Here is a 19,251-nt window from a genome sequence, read left to right as displayed (position 1 = left end):
TGTTGCAAGCATATTTCTGTTGCCCAAGCCATTAACACGATATGTTACTGGCAGGCCAAAGGTTCCACTGCTAATGCAAGTAGGAGTGGAGACCAAGACCACCTCTGCTTCATGTCTCTCAATCTCTCCTCCTCCTGAGGTGACCTTGTTGGTTCGAACTATTACCAGACCTTTGTATATCAAAACTGGCCAATTTGACTAACTATTGGACCAAAGTTTATGGTTCTTAACATGGCAAATAAATATTCCCTTATTACTATGTGGAAAACCTTTTCTGAGTCGAAAGCTATGAGCTCCATTTTCTCAGCAGTACCCTCTTATTCACACATACCATGAATCAGGTGGTTAATATTAAGGATGGCCCTTCTGTCCAAGCACCAGCGCCTTACCCAGAATCTTATTGTCTGTGTCATGTAAAGACATTGGCCTTTATGCTCTACAGTTGGAAGGGTCCTTGCAAGTTGCTAGTAGCATGATAATGGCTCACTCATAGATTAGTTGATTGACCTATTTCCAAGTATGGAATACCTCCCGGTGCTCCCAGGACGCTATCTGTTGTTTGATTATTTGCAATGTATCTTGGTTAACTATGTATCTCAGTGTGGCCTTAGGCCAACAAACCGTGCCTTAATGAGTCAGTCGATGTGCATATGTGATGCTTTGATGCCAATTGGGGTATGTGATTGTTGTGTATTTTTCACAAAATGACAAAAATAAAGTGAACAAAAAAAAAATTATGGTATACCTGCATTAATTGTCATTCACTGTAAACCTGATACTATTGTGCTGGAAGGCCATCTCACCACAATGTCTTATTCTTTTTGAGTTCTATTATAGTTAAAAAAAAAAATTCTTCTCCAGTTTATGTAGGATATGTAGTTATTTAGGCTTAAAGTCCACTTGTGAATACCTTGCAGCATCACAATACAGAGGTTAGACTTTCCCTGGTTGTAATGGTCATGGGTACAGTTCATTATAGTACATGTAGAATACATCCTTGGTAGGTTCCTGTGTGTCTGTGCAACCTGCTCTTCCCTTATGTAGGGGGAACGTGAGGGTTGAATTTCTCTTCAACAATCAAGCTTATGGAATTTTAGCCAAAATCTTTTAGACGAGTGCTACGTAAAGAGGAACAAAAGGGACGGATCCCTTTGGTCCCTCTCTTTACATAGTACTGGTCTAAAAGACCTTGGCACTCTTTTAGAGTTTGGGTAGGTCTGCTGTCCACCATGGGGAAGTTAATGCTCTCTCCCCTCTCTGGTAGACTACCGCAAGCCGAATTTGAGATATCTGCCTCCATAGTGGAGATAATCTGCTCTCACAGTGACTTCTCTGAAGGCACCAAGAGTTTGCTGAGTGGCTGAATTGTTTCATGTGGCAGATCGCCAAATTATTTTGTTTTACAAAAACCATCTGTCGAAGTGGGAGATTTCATTTTTGGGGGAGGGGTAAAACAAGATATTGAACCTGACCACTAGGAGTTTTCTTCCAGCCTGTGGGAGTTTCTTTTTTCTTTTTCCTTCCCATGTTCTGGACCACAGGAAAAACATTGCATTCCCAAACAGAAACATAATAGAAAGTAGTATGTCAGAATGTCTCCCTTGTGTGGGGGGTAGACAGACGGAGGTAGTAGTTGTACCAATGTCCGTTGGTCCTTTGGTGTGAGGTTTCTACTGGTAGAGCCAGCAAGGCACCACTGGCTTAAATATGTTTTTCACCCGACTCTAGAGCAGTTTGTTTTCATCAAGTTTTCTTTTAACTCTGTCATAAGCTTTTGTATTGTTTGCCAGTCAGCGATCCCGAGTCTCTCAAATCATAAGGGCTTTTTCTTACGGTGTATGTACATTTCCAGTGATTGTGTGTTTTATTTTTTTTTTTAAACCATAGACCTAAACCTAGACATGCCAAAGCCCCTTCCATATGCCATCCCTCTGGTCCGACCCCTTTTAAATCTGGGCACAGGGCAGATGGGGATGATTGAATCTCTACCGTTCTGGTTCAGGTCATTTGACGCTGAGGTCTGTCATACTTTGGCTCTGCAAAGTGGACCAAGTACAAACCTTTCTACATTTGACTGTTGGTTAGTTGGGGTGAGCAATCACAGGCTTCTCTGTGGGGTGGGGGCGCATCCATGAACTCAACAGTTAACCAGCAGACCCAATAACCTAATTGGCCAGAGCATTGCTATTTCTATTCTGGAAAAGAAAACACTTTATAATCTCCAGAAAAACTAAATTATTCAGCATTCAATGTAATACGGTATGTAACTGCATTTGAGTGAGGTCCTAGCCACCCCATCCCCCTACTTATGGCGCTCTCTCTTGGGTCAGGATCCCATGACTAAAGTCCCCAAGGACTCTAAGGGCTCAGGCATTATTCCGTCGAGTAAGTTCAATTTCTTTCACCCCTCTAGAAATAGTCTCAATTGCACGTAGTAAATTTTCTACGCATGCAAATCTGGTGCCCCAGGCGCAGGCTAGGTCCTGTGCTTACCAGCCTGTTGTATTTACCTTGCACATCTGTATGGTTCTAATAATGCCAACCCAGTAGATGCTCAAGATGCCCTGCAGCCTGAATATAAAGATATTCACAAATATGAAGAATCGTTCACTCCTCTTCAGTCTGTAGCACAGCAGATGTGCGTTTGGCTACTCTGGATAAGGTGACTGGCATCCCAAAAGCAAGTAGAACAGGGAGCATCCCCAAACCAAATTGCCTACTTACAACTAACTTACATTTTTATTTAAATTAAATATTTTTATTTTAACGAAAGAACAAAGAGTGCACCCGCACTCCTACGGCATACAAATAAGCAGAGTGAAAGAGCATCTGCACATCATCAATCTATACAAATCTCACTGGTAATGACTGCGGGGCAGGCTGGCAACGATAAAGAACAGACAGGTACAAGTTTGAGCATCAATCTGATCATTGAAATGAGGCGACATGGGACATATCATCCAACTAACTGTAAATTTAGACCTAATTATTGGTCTAAGCTGAGATTATTTTAGTCACTAACAGCTTTTTTAGGTCGAGGGACCTTAGGCTTGGCCGTAGGCCAAGCCGGAAGTCCGGAGAATTATTGTTTCTTAGAGTGGCTGCTTTATCCCGCCTCTCTTTTTGTCTTTCCTCCATTGGCTGGCTTCCTAAACAGAGGCCAGCCATTGGAGGAGAGGTGTCACTCGAAACAAGCTCCGTCTCTTTCGGATTCGGGGGCGTACATTTTGCTGTTCTTTCGCCAGTGACGTCACCCGTCACTCAAAACAACAAATACACGCCCCCGAATCCGAAATTCGTGGAGCTTTGCGGCCGCCATTTTGCGGTCGCCTAAGCTGCTCTCGGTCGCCTACGCTGCTCTCTTCCAGTATCGCTTCTTCCAGTAAGTCCTTGCTGCATGCATTTGTGTGTATGTGTCATGTGCCCCGGCTGCCCGCAGCTCACTGCGGCCTCTTAGAGCTGCTCTGCTGTGCCGCCCCGTTGCGCCTTCACATCTCCCCCAGCCGGACCTCGGCTCTTCCCCCTGTGCTCCGGCTGCCTGCAGCTCACTGCGGCCTCTTAGAGCAGGGGCGACCCGCCCTCTCCGGGACACAATGCAGCAGCAGCCCGCTATGCCCGGCGTGCCACTGCTCTCTCTCTGCCCCTCTTCTCTCCTCGTTTAGTTTCTCATGAGTAAGTGGGGGAGGGCGACACCGCACAGTGGGTAAAGGTAACACAGTAAAGATGCGGTGGGCTGCTCAGGCAATTTGAGACTTTGGCAAAATAACTTTTCCTCCGCCCCTCCGCTGTGCCCGGCGTCAGACTGGAAGCCCACTGGTCACTAAAATGATCGAATATTGGTGTTCAGGACATATTCATAACAATAAACAATTGCATGAAAGGACGCTGGGAGCTGTTATTTTCGGAGAAATACACATTTGGAAAGCCTTTCTTAACCACAGCAGGGCCATCACCATGTGGAGGCTGTCCAGAGCGGCCAACTCTGGAGCTGGGGAACAGGCGAATCTCGACGTCTGCTCAACATCCTGTTATTCTGGGCACATCTCTTAATGTCCCCGTGCCTACCAAAGAAAGAAAGAAACATTAATGCCTCCCTGTGTAATGTAACTGGTGCTCATGTAGAATGCTAAAATACCCTTGGATCGAGTTAGTCATGCATACAAATGCGACCCCCTAAAATTGCTGTGTGCACTAATTCCTTGGGCACCTAGTACAGTTTCTCCTTCTTTTGGTACTTTTTTTCTATTAAACGACCGTTACGAGTCGTGGTATGGCCTATAGGGAGCTGTACTGTAATATAATCGTTACACCATGACGTAAAATATTAAATTAATTTCATAATCCTTTAGTGTTATGCGTTTAGAATAATCTCCTGGTTGTCTGTCGTCATTTCTGGCGTTATGAGTGAGGCAGGCGGGCAGTAAAATGTGTTTCAGGGCAAATCGGGTGATGCTGTAAGCGGTGTACCGTACTGTGGCGAAGTAACATAAATTTTTCTGTAAATCGTTGTTGTTTTAGGGGTTAATGGCGGTGCAGTTACGCTCTTGTCAGAGTATTTTGGGATAAAAGCGCTGGTGTAGTGCAGATAAACTGTGGGTGTGTTTTGGGCTATCTTTGACCTTCCAGGGAGGGTTGCGTGGTGCAGTTAAATTAATACGAGGACCATTTTTGACTTGAAACGTGTTAAAATGTGGTGTGGTTTAGTTAGATTTTTCCAAGTCTGAGATGGAATCATTTTGTTAGCTTCAAATGGCGTCGTGGGGGCAGTTAACATCATTTAATGCATTTGGGGTAAGGTTTGAGGCCAGACTCCGGTATATTGCATCTCAATTAATTTTAGGGCACTTCGAGGTCATTCTGCTACGTCATCATTATAGGAGGGGAGAGGGGTGACTGAGTTGATATTCAGAATATATTTAATGGGCAGAAAATGGAAGCTAAAAGATATAGACAACCCTAACAAATCTTGTTGCCGAGAGGGTTCTGCATAATATGAACCCACACACCCAACACCTGTACTGATTGCATCAATCTGACATTGAGAGTTGGAAAAGCCTGCAAGACACACATATTCTGGTATGGTATTTCACTCCCTTGAGCAGCGGCTCTTAACCTTCTGACTTGTGGGGACCCCATTGAATCATTACTGGAATATGAGGACGGACACGGTACACCCCGGCCTAAACAATTTCTACGATTTTGAGCCTCCACACAATACAAATACAAGTATACACTAAACAAATGATGAAATATTGAAATATGTTTAGTTCATAGAAAGTCTTCACATTTTCAATGTTGCTTCTTTATTTATATATAATTTATTGATTTTAGTGCTTGCTGCCCCCCCTCCCCCTCGTTGCTTGTGCTTGCAGTCCTCCCCCCACCCACCCCGCTGCTTGTGCTTGCTATCCTGCCCCCTCGTTTCTTGTGCTTGCTCTCCTGCCCTGCTATTGGCATTGTAAATGACAATGCCATTTATTCATGTTTAAAAAAAAAAAGTCACGAGCAATGCCAATAGCTCTACCTTTAAAAATGCAGAGACCATTGCATTGTAAATGCTTGTTAATTGGTTTGTCTTAGAATCATGACAAGGGTCAATTTTAGAACGTATCCAAAAGGACATAAACAATAACCCAGCAAATTACTGCCTTATCACTTTTTTAGATGTAGACTTAAAATATCATGCCTTATTGTGGAAAAACGTACTGACTGGGTCATGGGTTCAAAGATTCTACCTTGGTTGACTTGGCTTAATGCCTGATTGTGGGAGTGTTGATAACCATATAACCCTATCATTAATACTTAACAGGAATTTTTAAAAAGTGGGTTAATTGAATGTGTCTTTTATAGGCTTCAAAACAGTCTTTGATGGCACCAACAGAGGCTTGGCTGGGCCTCTTCTCTTGGACTTGCCTTCCACTGGTTGGTAAGAGAATGGGTAGCCTCTGTCGGGCAGCGCAGTCTCATACTGCGTGCACTGAGAGTGAATATTCACATGCACTCCCACCCCTCCTTGACTTATAATTTTGCTCTCTACATCATTTTTTCATTATTCTCCTGTGATTTTAATTTTGTCTGAGAAATTAAATATCAATATTTATTGATAACCTTTCTCATTAATTTTAACCTTCTGGTGGTGATGCTTTGTTTGCTTTTGTTGAACAGGGACTTAGGACATTAAACTTAATTGCTTTTAGTCTTCATTTTCTCACCGCCTGATCTGTTTTTTCATCTAATGTAGAGGGGAAAAGGTAGGCTCTCATTAAAACCACATAAAAAATCTGAAACCGATCAATAAATTATCAAATATTTTGGATGAAGGTAAACTATTATGTGTTGGACATGGCTATGAAAGTTCAGGTGCTATCCCATAACGAAAGCCAATCAACTCTGTCTTAAAAAATAGAGGAAATCAGACTAAATTATGCCCGTATAGCACAGAGCACTTTTTGCTGACAGAAAGGACCAAGGCACGGTGCACCTTCCCTCGCAGGGCCAAGTTTTGCGGCATAATTAACGCGCCGCAGCAGTGGGGAGGACTACAACAGGGTGGAGAAGTGTGGCTCACTGGTTAGAGGAGGCAGACCTGGAAGCAGAGGTCAGCCCGGGACCAGGGCTCAATTCCCGGCTCGGCGGGGTCTTGAGTCCTAAAATGTCCATGGACTCGACAATTCTCGCTCCGGTGCCTACTCGATTCACGGGTTCGCACTCTGCGACTCTGGGCAATAGCTTGCTCCCACGGCACAGGATTGGGCGCGGGCAAAGCCCTTGCCCAGAGCGGGCCCGGCCGGGCAGGGCTACGGTATTGATCATTGACACTGGATATTTATTTTGACTGTTCCTCTCACGAAGGTACTGTGTAATCTACATTGGGTGTTTGTGGTTCTTTCTAACAGACCTCAAGAATGAGTAGGCCTAAGACTGTATTAGGGCAGAGGGTTGCAGGAACTTTGGATGCTTTTCTTTTGAGAGCTGACTCAACTCTTCTACATGAGATTCAAGTTACTGAGCAGAGATTATCCCTAGACCCACAAAGCTCACGTAATCAAAATGCTCCCTCTGCGACTCTGAATAATGAAGAAATATCTTCACGTCCTAACTCTTTGGCTTTGGGCTCTGAAGTTACTATGGACCCAGAGATTACTGAGATCACAGAGAAGTCCTACTGTTACCACCAGGGGCCAGAAGGCTAAATCAGCCCATGGGCATACTCTAGCACCACCATCTAAAAAGAAGGGGCAGGGCACCCATAGACAAAATCAACCTTTGCCGAAAAACCCGGGTCGTGGGACACGTTCATTCAATTTTGAGCTCAACCGAGGGGGCGACCACAGGATCGAAAGAGGGGGCTATCGTAGAAACACCACATACCATGGCAAAAGATGACCTTCTGGGTAAACTAGAGTTAATGATATCAGCCCAAATTGGATCCAATTGTGCAAAAATTAAGCCAAATTGAAGCTAGGTTAGCTAATTGTGAAAATTCAATGCCAAACATCTCTCTGAGATCCATAGACCATTTTATGAGTAGGAATAAAGCTATTTCTACAATTAATCCTTTGGAGAGTCTTGAAATGAACAGGGGCTCACTCCATTGTAACCCTGGCCTCCCCTCAAGGTCCCGTAACGCGGCACCCAAAATCAGTGATGCGGCTAAAAATTACCCTCCGCCCCCATTGGTTCCGGATGCCACAAATCTGGGACATGCTGTGTCCCTGCAGGGCTCAAACGGGGAAACCGCTGGTAGGGATAATCACATTCAATCTCAGAGACCAACATCTAACCGCCCTGAGGGGCCAGTCTTGCGACCAAAGGGCTGACCTTAACCCTATTACTAACTTACATCTACTCCCAGAAGCAACTCTGTATACTCTGGTATTGGCAAATGCTCCCATTGTGTCAGCCAGTAATAGTGAGCATTGGTCATCACTGAGGAATAAACCCTTCATTTTCTAAGTGTAAGGTCTGAGATTAAAAATAAGACCCTGTTCATGGAATTCATGATGGCACGAAGAATAAGCTGGGTTGGTCATTCGAGAAAGTCGCTACCAGGAGACTGTTGTGCTGTCATTTAGGAACCCAGGTCTGGTACAGTTAATATTAGACTGGGCCGTTAACAGACCTTTTAGTTCACATGAGATCGCTATATTACCTTTGGGGTATTTTTACCCACCACCTACTTACTCAAGGCATAACGTGGAGGGAGAGAGGTTTGCTCAGGGCAACAATTTTAAAGTATGCCGTTCCAACAAGCAAACACTTTGATATTTTGAACACACTGGAAGACATTGATTGACTGGCCCCACAGACTTATTGCCTAAAACCCACAGATAAGCGAGTTGGTTACTCTGGAGATAGGGTGCTAAAACAGGAAATTAGACTTCAAATTTTAACAGAGCAGGAGATGTCCTTGCCATCATTTGACTGTACTAAAGAGGAAGACCAGGTCAATGGGTTTTTAACTTGAGATCAGACCCCCCCCCCCTTGGATATATCAATTCTGCAGCCCCTAGCAGAGGAAGCCCAGAATATTGGTCTTACTGCCCGCGATCAAATGCCATCTCCAGAATTACTTAATACTCTGACTGCAGTACAATTGCAGCCCTGCCATGGTGATAACTCTTTTGACCTGGTGTTAGCCAAGCCTCTCTACTCTAACGTGTGCCCTGAGTGTAGCTTTTTATCTTGGAACATATCAGGTTTGCGCTCCAAGATTAGTAACCCCCAGTGGCCTGAATTCATATCAAAACATGATATTCTACGTTTCCAGGAAACATTGTTGACTGATTCAATACACCTAAATGGCTTTAGAACATTTAATACCCACGCGATAGGGGGCCAACTTGGTAGAGCCAAAGGTGGGCTATGTACATACATAACCAACATGTTGAACTTTACTAAGATTGAGTCTTTTCTTGAGTCTCCATATTATAAACTTCTTTTTACATTTAAACACTGCCCATTGTATAGCACTGGTTAACTTTTATAATAATATTCCAACATAGTTTTTCTATTGTGGTTAAGAACTTGTGGAATGAAATAATTGTGTGTAACGAAAATAAGATGCTTATTACAACAAAGATCCTGTGCACACGTTAAGCGTGGGGTTTACAAATGTCATACTTATTGGAAGAATAAATATATAGTTCAATGAAACAAGGTGGACACTGTTCAAAGTTTCTTTTTCCAAAAGTTTGTATTAGACCTTCCTTTTTGGAAGGATGACATCAAAAGCACATAACCAGCCGACACGTGTTTCGTCATGCGAGCAAAGGCGCCCGTGACTCTTCAGGGCTGGGGGTGAAAATGAAAAACATGGTACCATATAAAGAATGTAAAACATGGCATATTGTCTGCCAAGAAGTGAATAGAGCAGAAAATCGCCTCTTGATTGGAAACCCTATGAATGTGAAGACTCAAAACATAAAATGGTAAATGGTGACATCACACACAGGATAGCTAGAAACCATAGTGGAAAATGGGAAAAAAACACGGTACTCTGAAAATGGGAAAATGGACATGAAGGTTAAGACTGAACAATAATGGAATCTAGAACGGGGAAATTGGTTCAGAGCCTGTTAACTATTATCTACAAAAGGAAATCAAAAGGTAGTGCAATGACGCGTGAATAGGTGAAAACATTCAAAAAGAGACATGGAACACAAACAGCGGAAAACTGGCTATACCAGTAGCAATGACTGATACCATGACAATCATCCTGCATTAGAAAGCAAATTGTATGGACATTATATGCACCCCAAAGGAAAATACATTAAAAGAAAAGGCAAACATACCATTAGTCTAACCTAAGCGTTCGGATATTAGTCCACAAGGTACCGTAGCGAAGAATCCAAATAAAGGAGGTGAAACCCTCGGTCAGTCCTACTCTATGGGCACCCATTATTACACAAATAATAAATGCTAGCTGTCCAGCTTCTTTTCCTTCAACCTGGGTGGAATTCACTATTGTCCCCTTTTTAGGTCTCGGCATCGAGACCTATTGTCTTTGAGTTGCTCCTCAAGGGAGATAGAATGGTGCACGAGCGGACCAGGGTCTGTGGACGCGCGCACACACACAGGCAGGCAGTCACGAGCCGTGCACACACAGACACACACTCGGACAGAAACACGCACACACACACACACACACACACACACACACACACCCACCCCCTCCCTCTCTGCCCACTCCCTCTCTGCCGCCCCCACTCACCGGGCTCTTTCCCTCGCAGCGGGTCAGTAATGGCAGCAGGCAGACTGTGTCTTCTCCGGCGATCTTCAGCTGATGTGCACGCCCACGCTGCGTCTCGTGCGCGCCCACCACGCTGTTTCCCGTCCGTTGATCCTCAGCTTGTTGCTTACAGCCAGTGGGTTGAACTTGAATGTACTCGACAAAATATCCTTATATAACTAAAAACTGAGCATCATCTTCATCTCACATTTGTAAAGGTAACCATGAACACCAATTGTGTTAAAATATATTGAATACGATAGATCACCTTCCACTCGCCCATACATATACTTTAAATTCCTTATTCATGATTTATTAGAACAAAGCAACGCAGAAGATAATTTTTGGTTGTCTGTGGGTGGGGAGATGGGGTTAGCACTCTCTGCCCTCTTTTCCTATCATTGACTCTTTGGCGCTTATAGGAAAAACCCAAGCTGCTTATACATTAGAGGAATTCTGCATAAGGATTATTATAGTGTGAGTGCAGAGTGCGCACAGTTCAGAGTGCAGAGTGCGCAGTAGTGAGTGCAGAGTGCGCAGTAGTGAGTGCAGAGTGCGCAGTAGTGAGTGCAGAGTGCGCAGTAGTGAGTGCAGAGTGCGCAGTAGTGAGTGCAGAGTGCGCAGTAGTGAGTGCAGAGTGTGAAGTAGTGAGTGCGCAGTAGTGAGTGCGCAGTAGTGAGTGCGCAGTAGTGAGTGCGCAGTAGTGAGTGCGCAGTAGTGAGTGCGCAGTAGTGAGTGCGCAGTAGTGAGTGCGCAGTAGTGAGTGCGCAGTAGTGAGTGCGCAGTAGTGAGTGCGAAGTTGTGAGTGTAGAGTGTAGAGTAAATGACAATGCCATTTATTTATGATTTAAAGAAAAAAATAGAAATGTCTTGAGCAATGCCAATAGCTCCACCTTTAATGATGCCGAGACCATTGCATTGTAAATGCTTGTTCATAAAGGGGGATCGGCGAGATGCCGCCTGCTACAGGCCTAATTCCTTATTGGATTCCCTGGCCAAAGTTGTGGGGCATATTAGTTTTGAACGCCTACAAGTATGGGCAGATGATGATCAAATGTTATCAGATATACAATATGGATTCCCAGAAGGACTAGGGACTGTAGAGCGGAGTTTTTGTGGTGAAGTATACAAGGGCTAAAAAGGGTACATTGTTTTTAGCTTTTGTCTACCTCACAGCAGCTTTTGACTGCATGAGTCATGCTAAACTTTGGGAGATTTTAGAATCATTGGGGTTGATGGGAAAATTATTCACTTCCTTAAGCACCTCTATAGTGATGCAAAGGAACGTGTCCACTTTGGCGTGGGAGGAGAGCGTACCGCCTCCTTCCCTATTAGGAGGGTGGTTAGACAAGGATGTGTCCTAGTCCCCTTTCTTTTTAACCTTTATATTAATGGGCTAGGACTGGCTCTTCTCAAGGACACTCCAAATTTTCCCCCATATAGGCAATCGTCCCATACCTGCTCTTTAATATGCCGATGACGCTGTTATAATGTCCCGTACGCAGATCGGTATCCAGAAGGTTTTAAACCGTTTTTTAATTTTTATGAAGGACCTTGGTCTTAGAATTAACACCTCAGAGTCTTTCATAATGAGATGTAGGGATATGTACGTAGATGGACACTAATTGCCCCAGCAAACAGTTTTTCATATCTAGGTATTCTGTTTAGTCAGAATGACACGTGGCCCAAAGCGGTTTCAGCAAAAAATCTGGCACTTATTAGAACTACAAATGCTCTTGCCAGCTCTTCAAAAAAACTGGGCTGGAAGCACCCTAAAGAACTCATGCAAATATATAAAGCGAAATGTGTCTCAGATTCACATATGGAGCGGGGGTTTGGGGTTTTGTTGACACCCAATTCAATTAGTGGACAACACATTTCTAAGATGCATATTGTCTGCTTCTATGACTAACTCCACTTATCTGTCATGCGGAGCTGGTCCTTCCACACATATCCGACCTTATAAAATTAGAGCCTGTTCTCCTCTGGCATAGGATCTGGACAAGAGAGTAGACCAAATTAAATCGGGAGATCCTACCGGATAACCTGAAGCTGAAAGGGGCACAAAGGATTCCATGGGTCAAGTTTGTGAAAGAGTTTATGAAAGACTTGGGCCATCCGGAACATTTTACTGACCCGAACTTGCTCATTCAGATAACTATATAAAGTCTAAAAGGATGCGCTCCAATTCCTGGACATGTAAAGATTATCAGGGGAAATCATGAAGCCAAGTGTCCTGCAACACCAGAGGGTCCTCACTACTTTTAGTTTACAGCCATACTTAATATTTGTACCTGGAGTTTTTGATAGGCTCCTATTAATTAGATTTAGATTGGGGACCATACACAGATTTGTTTCTTTCTCAACAGTGAATGATGGGGCAAGTGAACTACAATCGTGTCCTTGTGATAACCAATCGGGTCAATCCTCACTCCACTTAGTCTTATTTTGTAAATTTTACACTGAGTCAAGAAAGGTCTGAATAGTTACTTTTTAAAAACTGGGAACTGAGGCAATGCCCTCCAGCTTTTATCAAGCTCCAGCTTGTAGAAAATGAACATGTAGCCTGGAGGATAGCCATGTTTTTAAAGCAAGTCCTTCGTCAAAGGAAGTGTATTGTTATTTGAGGAGCGACCTTGTGTAGATGCACTGTCGTTTCTACTATTTTTACTAATATGTAAAAATGTATTTTAAGTCTAGAAAAGTTTTTCTTTTTAAGGAATACGTTTTTTTAAACCTTAGTGTAAATTGTGATGAAATGTTTTGCATTTTACATGTACTTTTTATGATTGTAAAAAGGCAATCAAAATAAAGCTTTACTTGACTTGTCTACATTATTATTAGAAAATGGAAAAATAAATTGTGTCTCGGAGAAGCAGTGCTTGCTCCTCTAGACTGAATCAAGTAATGTGCATAGCCCAATCTGAATGGCGTTCTTGTGAAAAAAACTTAAAACAAAGGGACTCCTTTTTACATCATTGGGTTATAACTGAGTTTGCACTAGGCAAAGCTTAAGATGCCCCACTGGTCCTGCCACAGAATGTGCCTTAGGGATCTGTTGTGGGTTCTTGCCTGCAGACCATGCATGTGCTGTCTTTGCGAGGGGTATTGTTTACAATAAGGAGCTTGGAGAATGCCCATTGCTTAACATTCATTGGCTTCATTGTCAGTCTTCTTTGTACCGCCTAATTGACCAGAGCTTAATGAGTGTCCTTTCTCTGGAGCATGGACCAAGCACTGATTGATTCCACTGGATTAGTTTCTGTCTGTAGCTCATGCTATGATTGATGTATTATTTCTTCTTCTCCTCCCACTCCCCCTTGTCTCTGGCACTTCTTTCCCCTCCCACATACCACTTCTCCATGTAGCTTTCTCCCGGCTCCCCTCGCCCCCTCCTCACCCCCCCTCCCACAATCACCCTGTCCACTCCTCTTCCATCAACCTCTTCCCGTTGGCGTTACCTGCCTGTACTCACTCCCCCTTTCTTGCTTGGCCGTTCTGCCTGAAATAAAAAAAAACCTTGACATTTTTTAATACCTTTAGTTTTAGATATGCTGCTGTACAACCGAGCTAACCGTGATTGGCAAAGCCAGCAGCTCTCGCATAAGCGAGAGCTGTAGGCTTTACCAAGGTTTGTTCTTCTGGTTTGATAGGACCGAGTACAAAGGTCATTGAATTGTTTCACAGGGTTAAAACCGTGAAAAACCCTGTAGACAATTTATATAGCATGACAAAAATACACTTTTAGAGGTGTCAGCAACTGTGGAAAATAGCCTGTGACACCATTTTTAATGGTTAGGATTCAATTTCTAATTGTATAATGCAATATTTTTCATATTGTGTAATGTTTTATGATCCATAGTAGGTGGTGTAATTTGTTATTTCTATATTACATTGCTAACCAGCACACTTCATTTATGGTAACCTAGTTTTCATGCCAGATTACATATTGGCCAGTATCCCAGAAGTAATTCTGTTTCGAGCTCGTTCAATAATCTTTGCACAATGAAGTTCATCAGATGAATAAACACTCTGCCCCATCTTTAGATATTCATAATTCCCGCTGTGCAACCATGATAAATTCTATCCTAGTCAACACCAGGTGGTGAAAGTTTGAAACCGGACCCTTATAAAAGGGAGCTCATAGGGTGCCTCCAAATCTATTTTTCCATCATACGTTTGTCACCCCATCCACCTTCATGCAGTTCCCTGCTCGATGGTATCCATAATTTATAGTGTCTTTTTCTTAAACAAAAGTAATGTAAAAAGTATTTTTATCGGTACAGTATGGCATTGGGGTGTTGCTTAATATCAGAGGTGGAGTGGCTAAAATAATTAGCATTTTTTAAATTTTACCTGTTGGCGCATACACTGTCAGTTACGTGAAGAATTGCTAATTGGCATAGGACTTGGATACTGCTCACTGCTTAACATTGGTTGGTTTTGTTACTTATGTGCTTGATTCTTATTCATTAACTTATGTGAGATTTAATTCCTCTTTGAGAGGTTGTGCCTGCCCTGGAACACTCATTACTTGTGTACTTCCACTGCTCAATTTTAAGCCTCCCCTCCCCCGGAATAAAGAAAAAGCAGTCTTTTTCTACGCATGCCCATGCTCCCTCACCCCTCCTTTTTTAATCATGCTGCACAGCATCGTGGATGCTCTACAGAATGGCTCCGACCTTTTGGCTTTGCCAATTATTTTAAAGGCGAGACCGAATGGCATTGACAATGCTGGTTTTGGATCATTATCTATTGTGGCATGTCTTTTCACTAGGCAGGACTTATCATTGGTCTCTCAGGCAAATATGTCAATATTCTCTCTTCAAACGTGAGGACCTGTGTTCATTTTTGAGACTTCTAAAAGAGTTCTCTCTTCCAAGTGTAGTACTTTTAACATTTCTTGTGCACTGTTTGAAAAGAACGTTCATGTCTATGTTAAGAGACTTATTAAGCACCCGCTCGTCATACGATTTCTTGGCACTAATAGTAACAGTGCGAAGACCAAGCTACGTGCTATTTTGCATATTATGGTATATTATGAGCTTGACTTAACAACTAGTCCTGGAGTTCTCTTGTGAACGTCTGAGAATCATTCAGGAGGCATAAGGCCGGGGCAAACTATTCCAGATTTTAGGGGCTTATGAAGAGAACTTAGCGTCCCCTATTTGATTCTGGTTAAATGTAAGGATAGTCTGTGCATTGGATGAAGAGGAACAAAGATTCTGATCAGGGACTTAATTCTTGTTTGTAGCCATTAAGGAAGGACCAGTTAGTAAGAGGGCCTTATAAGTAATGCAGCACACTTAATATATGATCCTTTGAGGGAGAGCCCATCAAGGTCTCGAAATAGGGGTGTAATGTGACCTTTCCTAGGTTGGTTAAAGATCAGTTTGGCTGCACGATACTGAATATCTGAATATTCTGATGTCTTTGTAATAGGCACAGGTTCAAATAAATTGGCATAGTCCAGTCTGGAGGTTATTTAAAGCCAAGATCACCGTGATTAAGGCAAGTGTAAGGAAACTGGTTAAGTTCACTGATCCAATCTGGGGTTTCAAAGAAAGCGGACTATCCATGGTAACACCCAGGCACCCTGTTTGTGTGTGTGTGTGGTTTATTTTTTGTTTGTTTTACACCCATTGCTGAAGGCCAAGCGGAAGGATTTCATGTTTTTTTGTTTGTATTTTTTTTGTATTCAAAATGATATTTTTTTAGCTTTTAGTTTTAAGAAATTGCTGCCCACCCAGTCCCAGATTAAGTGCGTAGGTTATTGAACATTTCTCGGATATGGAAAAAAACTGAGTTTGAAGAGAATCAGTGAATCTTCTTCATAGTTATAAATTCTGCAATTCATGTCATCTCGAGCCTGGATGAGGGGTCTAATATAGATATTGAACAATATGGTGATAGCAAGGAGCCCTGGGGCTGCCCAACTCTTCAGCTGGGTCACTGGAGTCTCCAAGTTACTGAGTATGATCTTTGAAGACAAATCTCATCCATTCAAGAGCAGGACACTGTGGTCCAGCAACGTATGTACGTCCACCAGCAAGTGGTTATCTGTGTTGAAGGCTGCTGGGAGATTTAACAAGACTAGAACAGAGATCGGACCTTTGTCAGCCCTTATGCCTGTCCTCTAATACCGATAACACTACTCAGTACAGTGTAATGGCTGAACCCCAACTTGATGCATATTTAAAGCAGCATTGGCATAGCCAATAGGTCTCGTCTTTGGGACCTTATACGTGTTTAGCCATGCAACACTTGATGTTGTTGCACCAAGGATATTGTGCTGGATAACTAAACACTTAAGATCCCAAAGGCGAGACATATTGGCTATGCCAATGCTTGTTTAATGAAGGCTTTACAGCGAAAAGCTTTAACAATGAAACCTGCATCACAATGTTGTTGTTAATACACCCGTCTTTACTCTGAATCGTTCACTTACTGTAAAAGGCTTCACAACTCATGTCACTAAAACAAAATTAATTGTTGTAGTCGATAACACTAGTCTTCACCATGAAAATACTGCATGGCTTAACTTTCTTAGTGTAGAAGCACTATAGGGCTATGCCATCTGAAATCTGTATATATTTCATGCCGGATATCTTATAAAAACATATCTAATACCGATATTGAGATGCTCAGTTAATTCAAGGCATTGTTTTGCATTTTAGTACTCGTAGTCCGATGTACCGCATGACACGTACCAGAGAGCAAAGAAGAAGCCTATTTTGAATAGGCCCAGAGGGAGCCTTCTCTGCTGGCAGTAGTATTATATAGTTGGCTACGCTGATGTAATGTTTTCATTCTGTGAGAAATTGCAGGGAGAGATCTTGTATGAATATAGTGGGATAAGTAGTGTCAATAAATGCAGTCTGGTAAAATTAACGGTTATTTGCATTTTCATGAAATTCTGGAATGCAGCTTGTCCGTGTGGCATTTCCTTCCTCCCAACTTCCTGACAAGTCCCTAGCACAGCCTAGCGATATGTCGGCTGTAGCACTCAGCTCCACATATCAACATTTACATTCTGTGCGGTCTAGAAGAGTCCAGTGGCCTTCAGCTGTCTCCCGGGGCGTATGAGAGGAATAGAGAATTACCAACCACTATCTAAAAATCACGCAGTTTAAAATCTAATGTAGAGCAGCTCATGCACTGGAACTCAATCGCCACTGGAGCGCCCCCCCCCCGCCCCCCCACCCCCTCCTAGGACTGAAATGTTGCAAGTACAACAAGAAACATAAAATAGGACACCGGTCCGTGCTCAAACATGAAGCGCGGTGCCAGAGTATATGAAATTTATGTGCGCAGTGCACTGCGTAGGGCTTCGAATGACACAAGCTCGCAGTTGATGAGCAGGTGCAATGAGCGAAGGATAGGAGAGGATCAGCTTCTGCCAGGGCTGAGTTTCTGTAGCTTTTTAGATATGCGCTTCCTAAAGTCAGCCCTCCCACCCAATACACTCTGACCAGAATCGGATTTCACACCATCACATTCTTGGACCCTTCCCATGCAGCCTGCACTACGACAAAGAGTTTACTGAAGTGCAGCCGCTACCTCCTAAGGCTTTCTTTTCACCGTAAAGCAACCTGTGCTTGTAAGTGAGTGCGGTTTGTGGGCCCCACATTCACGCAGACTGGATATCTGTGTACACATTACATGCATGTGACGCTGCAGTTTTCAAACCAAGTCCTTTACGGTCTTACAGCTTATATAAACAGCAAAGCGGCGCAGCTGTGAAAGTGATAGCGATCGTGCTGAGAAGCAGCAGCTGTTTTCAAGCACGTTTGTGCTTGTGGCAGCATCCGCCTTGCGGGAGCGAGCAACAGCCAATAACCATGCGCGCCGCTGCTGGCTCCCGCAAGGTGGATGCCGCCACAAGCACCAGTGTGTGCTTGAAAATTAGCAGAGCGACGGCTAAAGGCCCTCCTAAGTAGTGCATGTGTGCAGCGTAGGCGAGACCTAAAAATGGGAGTTTTCAAGATGAGTGTGCAGGGTCTGTGCCACATGAGCTAAGAGTTTGGTAGGAAAAGGCAACCAGGAAATAGGTGTATAGTTTTTCAAACGTTGTGGATCTTCACCTTGTTTTTACAACTGCCTCTTTAAAGGATTTCCGAACTCCTCCTTGTGAGGATGATGTATTAAATGACGCGAATTATGCTCCCAAATTTACAGAGAAAGATTATAAAACCTTGTGGGGCAAGGATCATTTGGTGAACCGGACTTCAATTAAGGGCTCTTCCTCAAAGGTAGGAAAGCCAAGAAAAGTAAAAGAATTTCTGTCCGATGAATATTTTGAGTGTTCCATATTTCTAAGTTGGCTGCTACCTTTGTTTAGTTTTTATTTTGTCACTAAAATGTGTATAACATATTACAGATTTCTTGAGTAGGGCAGTGATCGGGGACAGTATCTGGCTTAGAAAATTCAGTCACAATACTTGTATTAGCTGTATGTGTTTGTTTCCTAGGTTCAGAATGATTACCATACCTGAATTCTATGAAGGAAAGAATGTTCTCATTACTGGAGCAACTGGTTTCATGGGGAAGGTGCTTTTGGAGAAACTGCTAAGATCATGCCCTAAGGTAAAAGCTGTTTATGTGTTGGTGAGACCAAAAGATGATCAGAAGCCTCACGAAAGAGTGGTTGAAATGATCAACTGTAAGGTAAGCATTTAAAATTGCTTTGTGCAGTGTGCCAATAAAATATTTTTGGCTTTACCAATCTTACATTCCAGGCTGCAGCAGAATTCTACATTTGCCATTAAAACTACCTCAGTCTAAAAATGTTCTCATCCTAGGAATTCATTGTATTGTATTCTGAACGAAATGGAGTAGGCAGTTTTAAGTCAAATTTAAAAAATACAAATAATATCTTGTATTGTATTCGTTGTGTAAAGTACATTTCAGGAAACGTAACTGCCCAGTTTTTTAAATTTCTTTAAAAAAAACAAGTCATAATAGAATTCCAATATTTATGTACAAGAGCCCCTGTGTAGATCGAAAGTGTTTTGCATATA

At 42.9% G+C, this 19,251-nt stretch overlaps 1 protein-coding gene across 5 annotated transcripts in view; it reads left to right on the top strand.

Moving 5' to 3' along the window:
* Positions 1–19,251, top strand: part of FAR1 (fatty acyl-CoA reductase 1) — a 626,193-nt gene that overhangs the window by 171,316 nt on the left and 435,626 nt on the right. For 4 of the 5 annotated variants that reach the window (XM_086955913.1, XM_086955915.1, XM_086955916.1 and 1 more), the window contains exon 2: positions 18,703–18,898. In XM_086955913.1, the coding sequence (XP_086812039.1) occupies positions 18,710–18,898 (189 nt within the window). In that variant the 5' untranslated portion in view covers positions 18,703–18,709. Of the gene's footprint in view, positions 1–18,685; positions 18,899–19,251 lie in introns of those variants that run through there. The other variant, XM_086955912.1, reaches the window with a different exon arrangement.

This window comes from Lissotriton vulgaris, chromosome 2_1 (assembly GCF_964263255.1).
Source record: "Lissotriton vulgaris chromosome 2_1, aLisVul1.2, whole genome shotgun sequence".
In the NCBI taxonomy this organism is placed as follows: domain Eukaryota; kingdom Metazoa; phylum Chordata; class Amphibia; order Caudata; family Salamandridae; genus Lissotriton; species Lissotriton vulgaris.
This window is presented reverse-complemented; position numbering and strand designations above follow the sequence as displayed.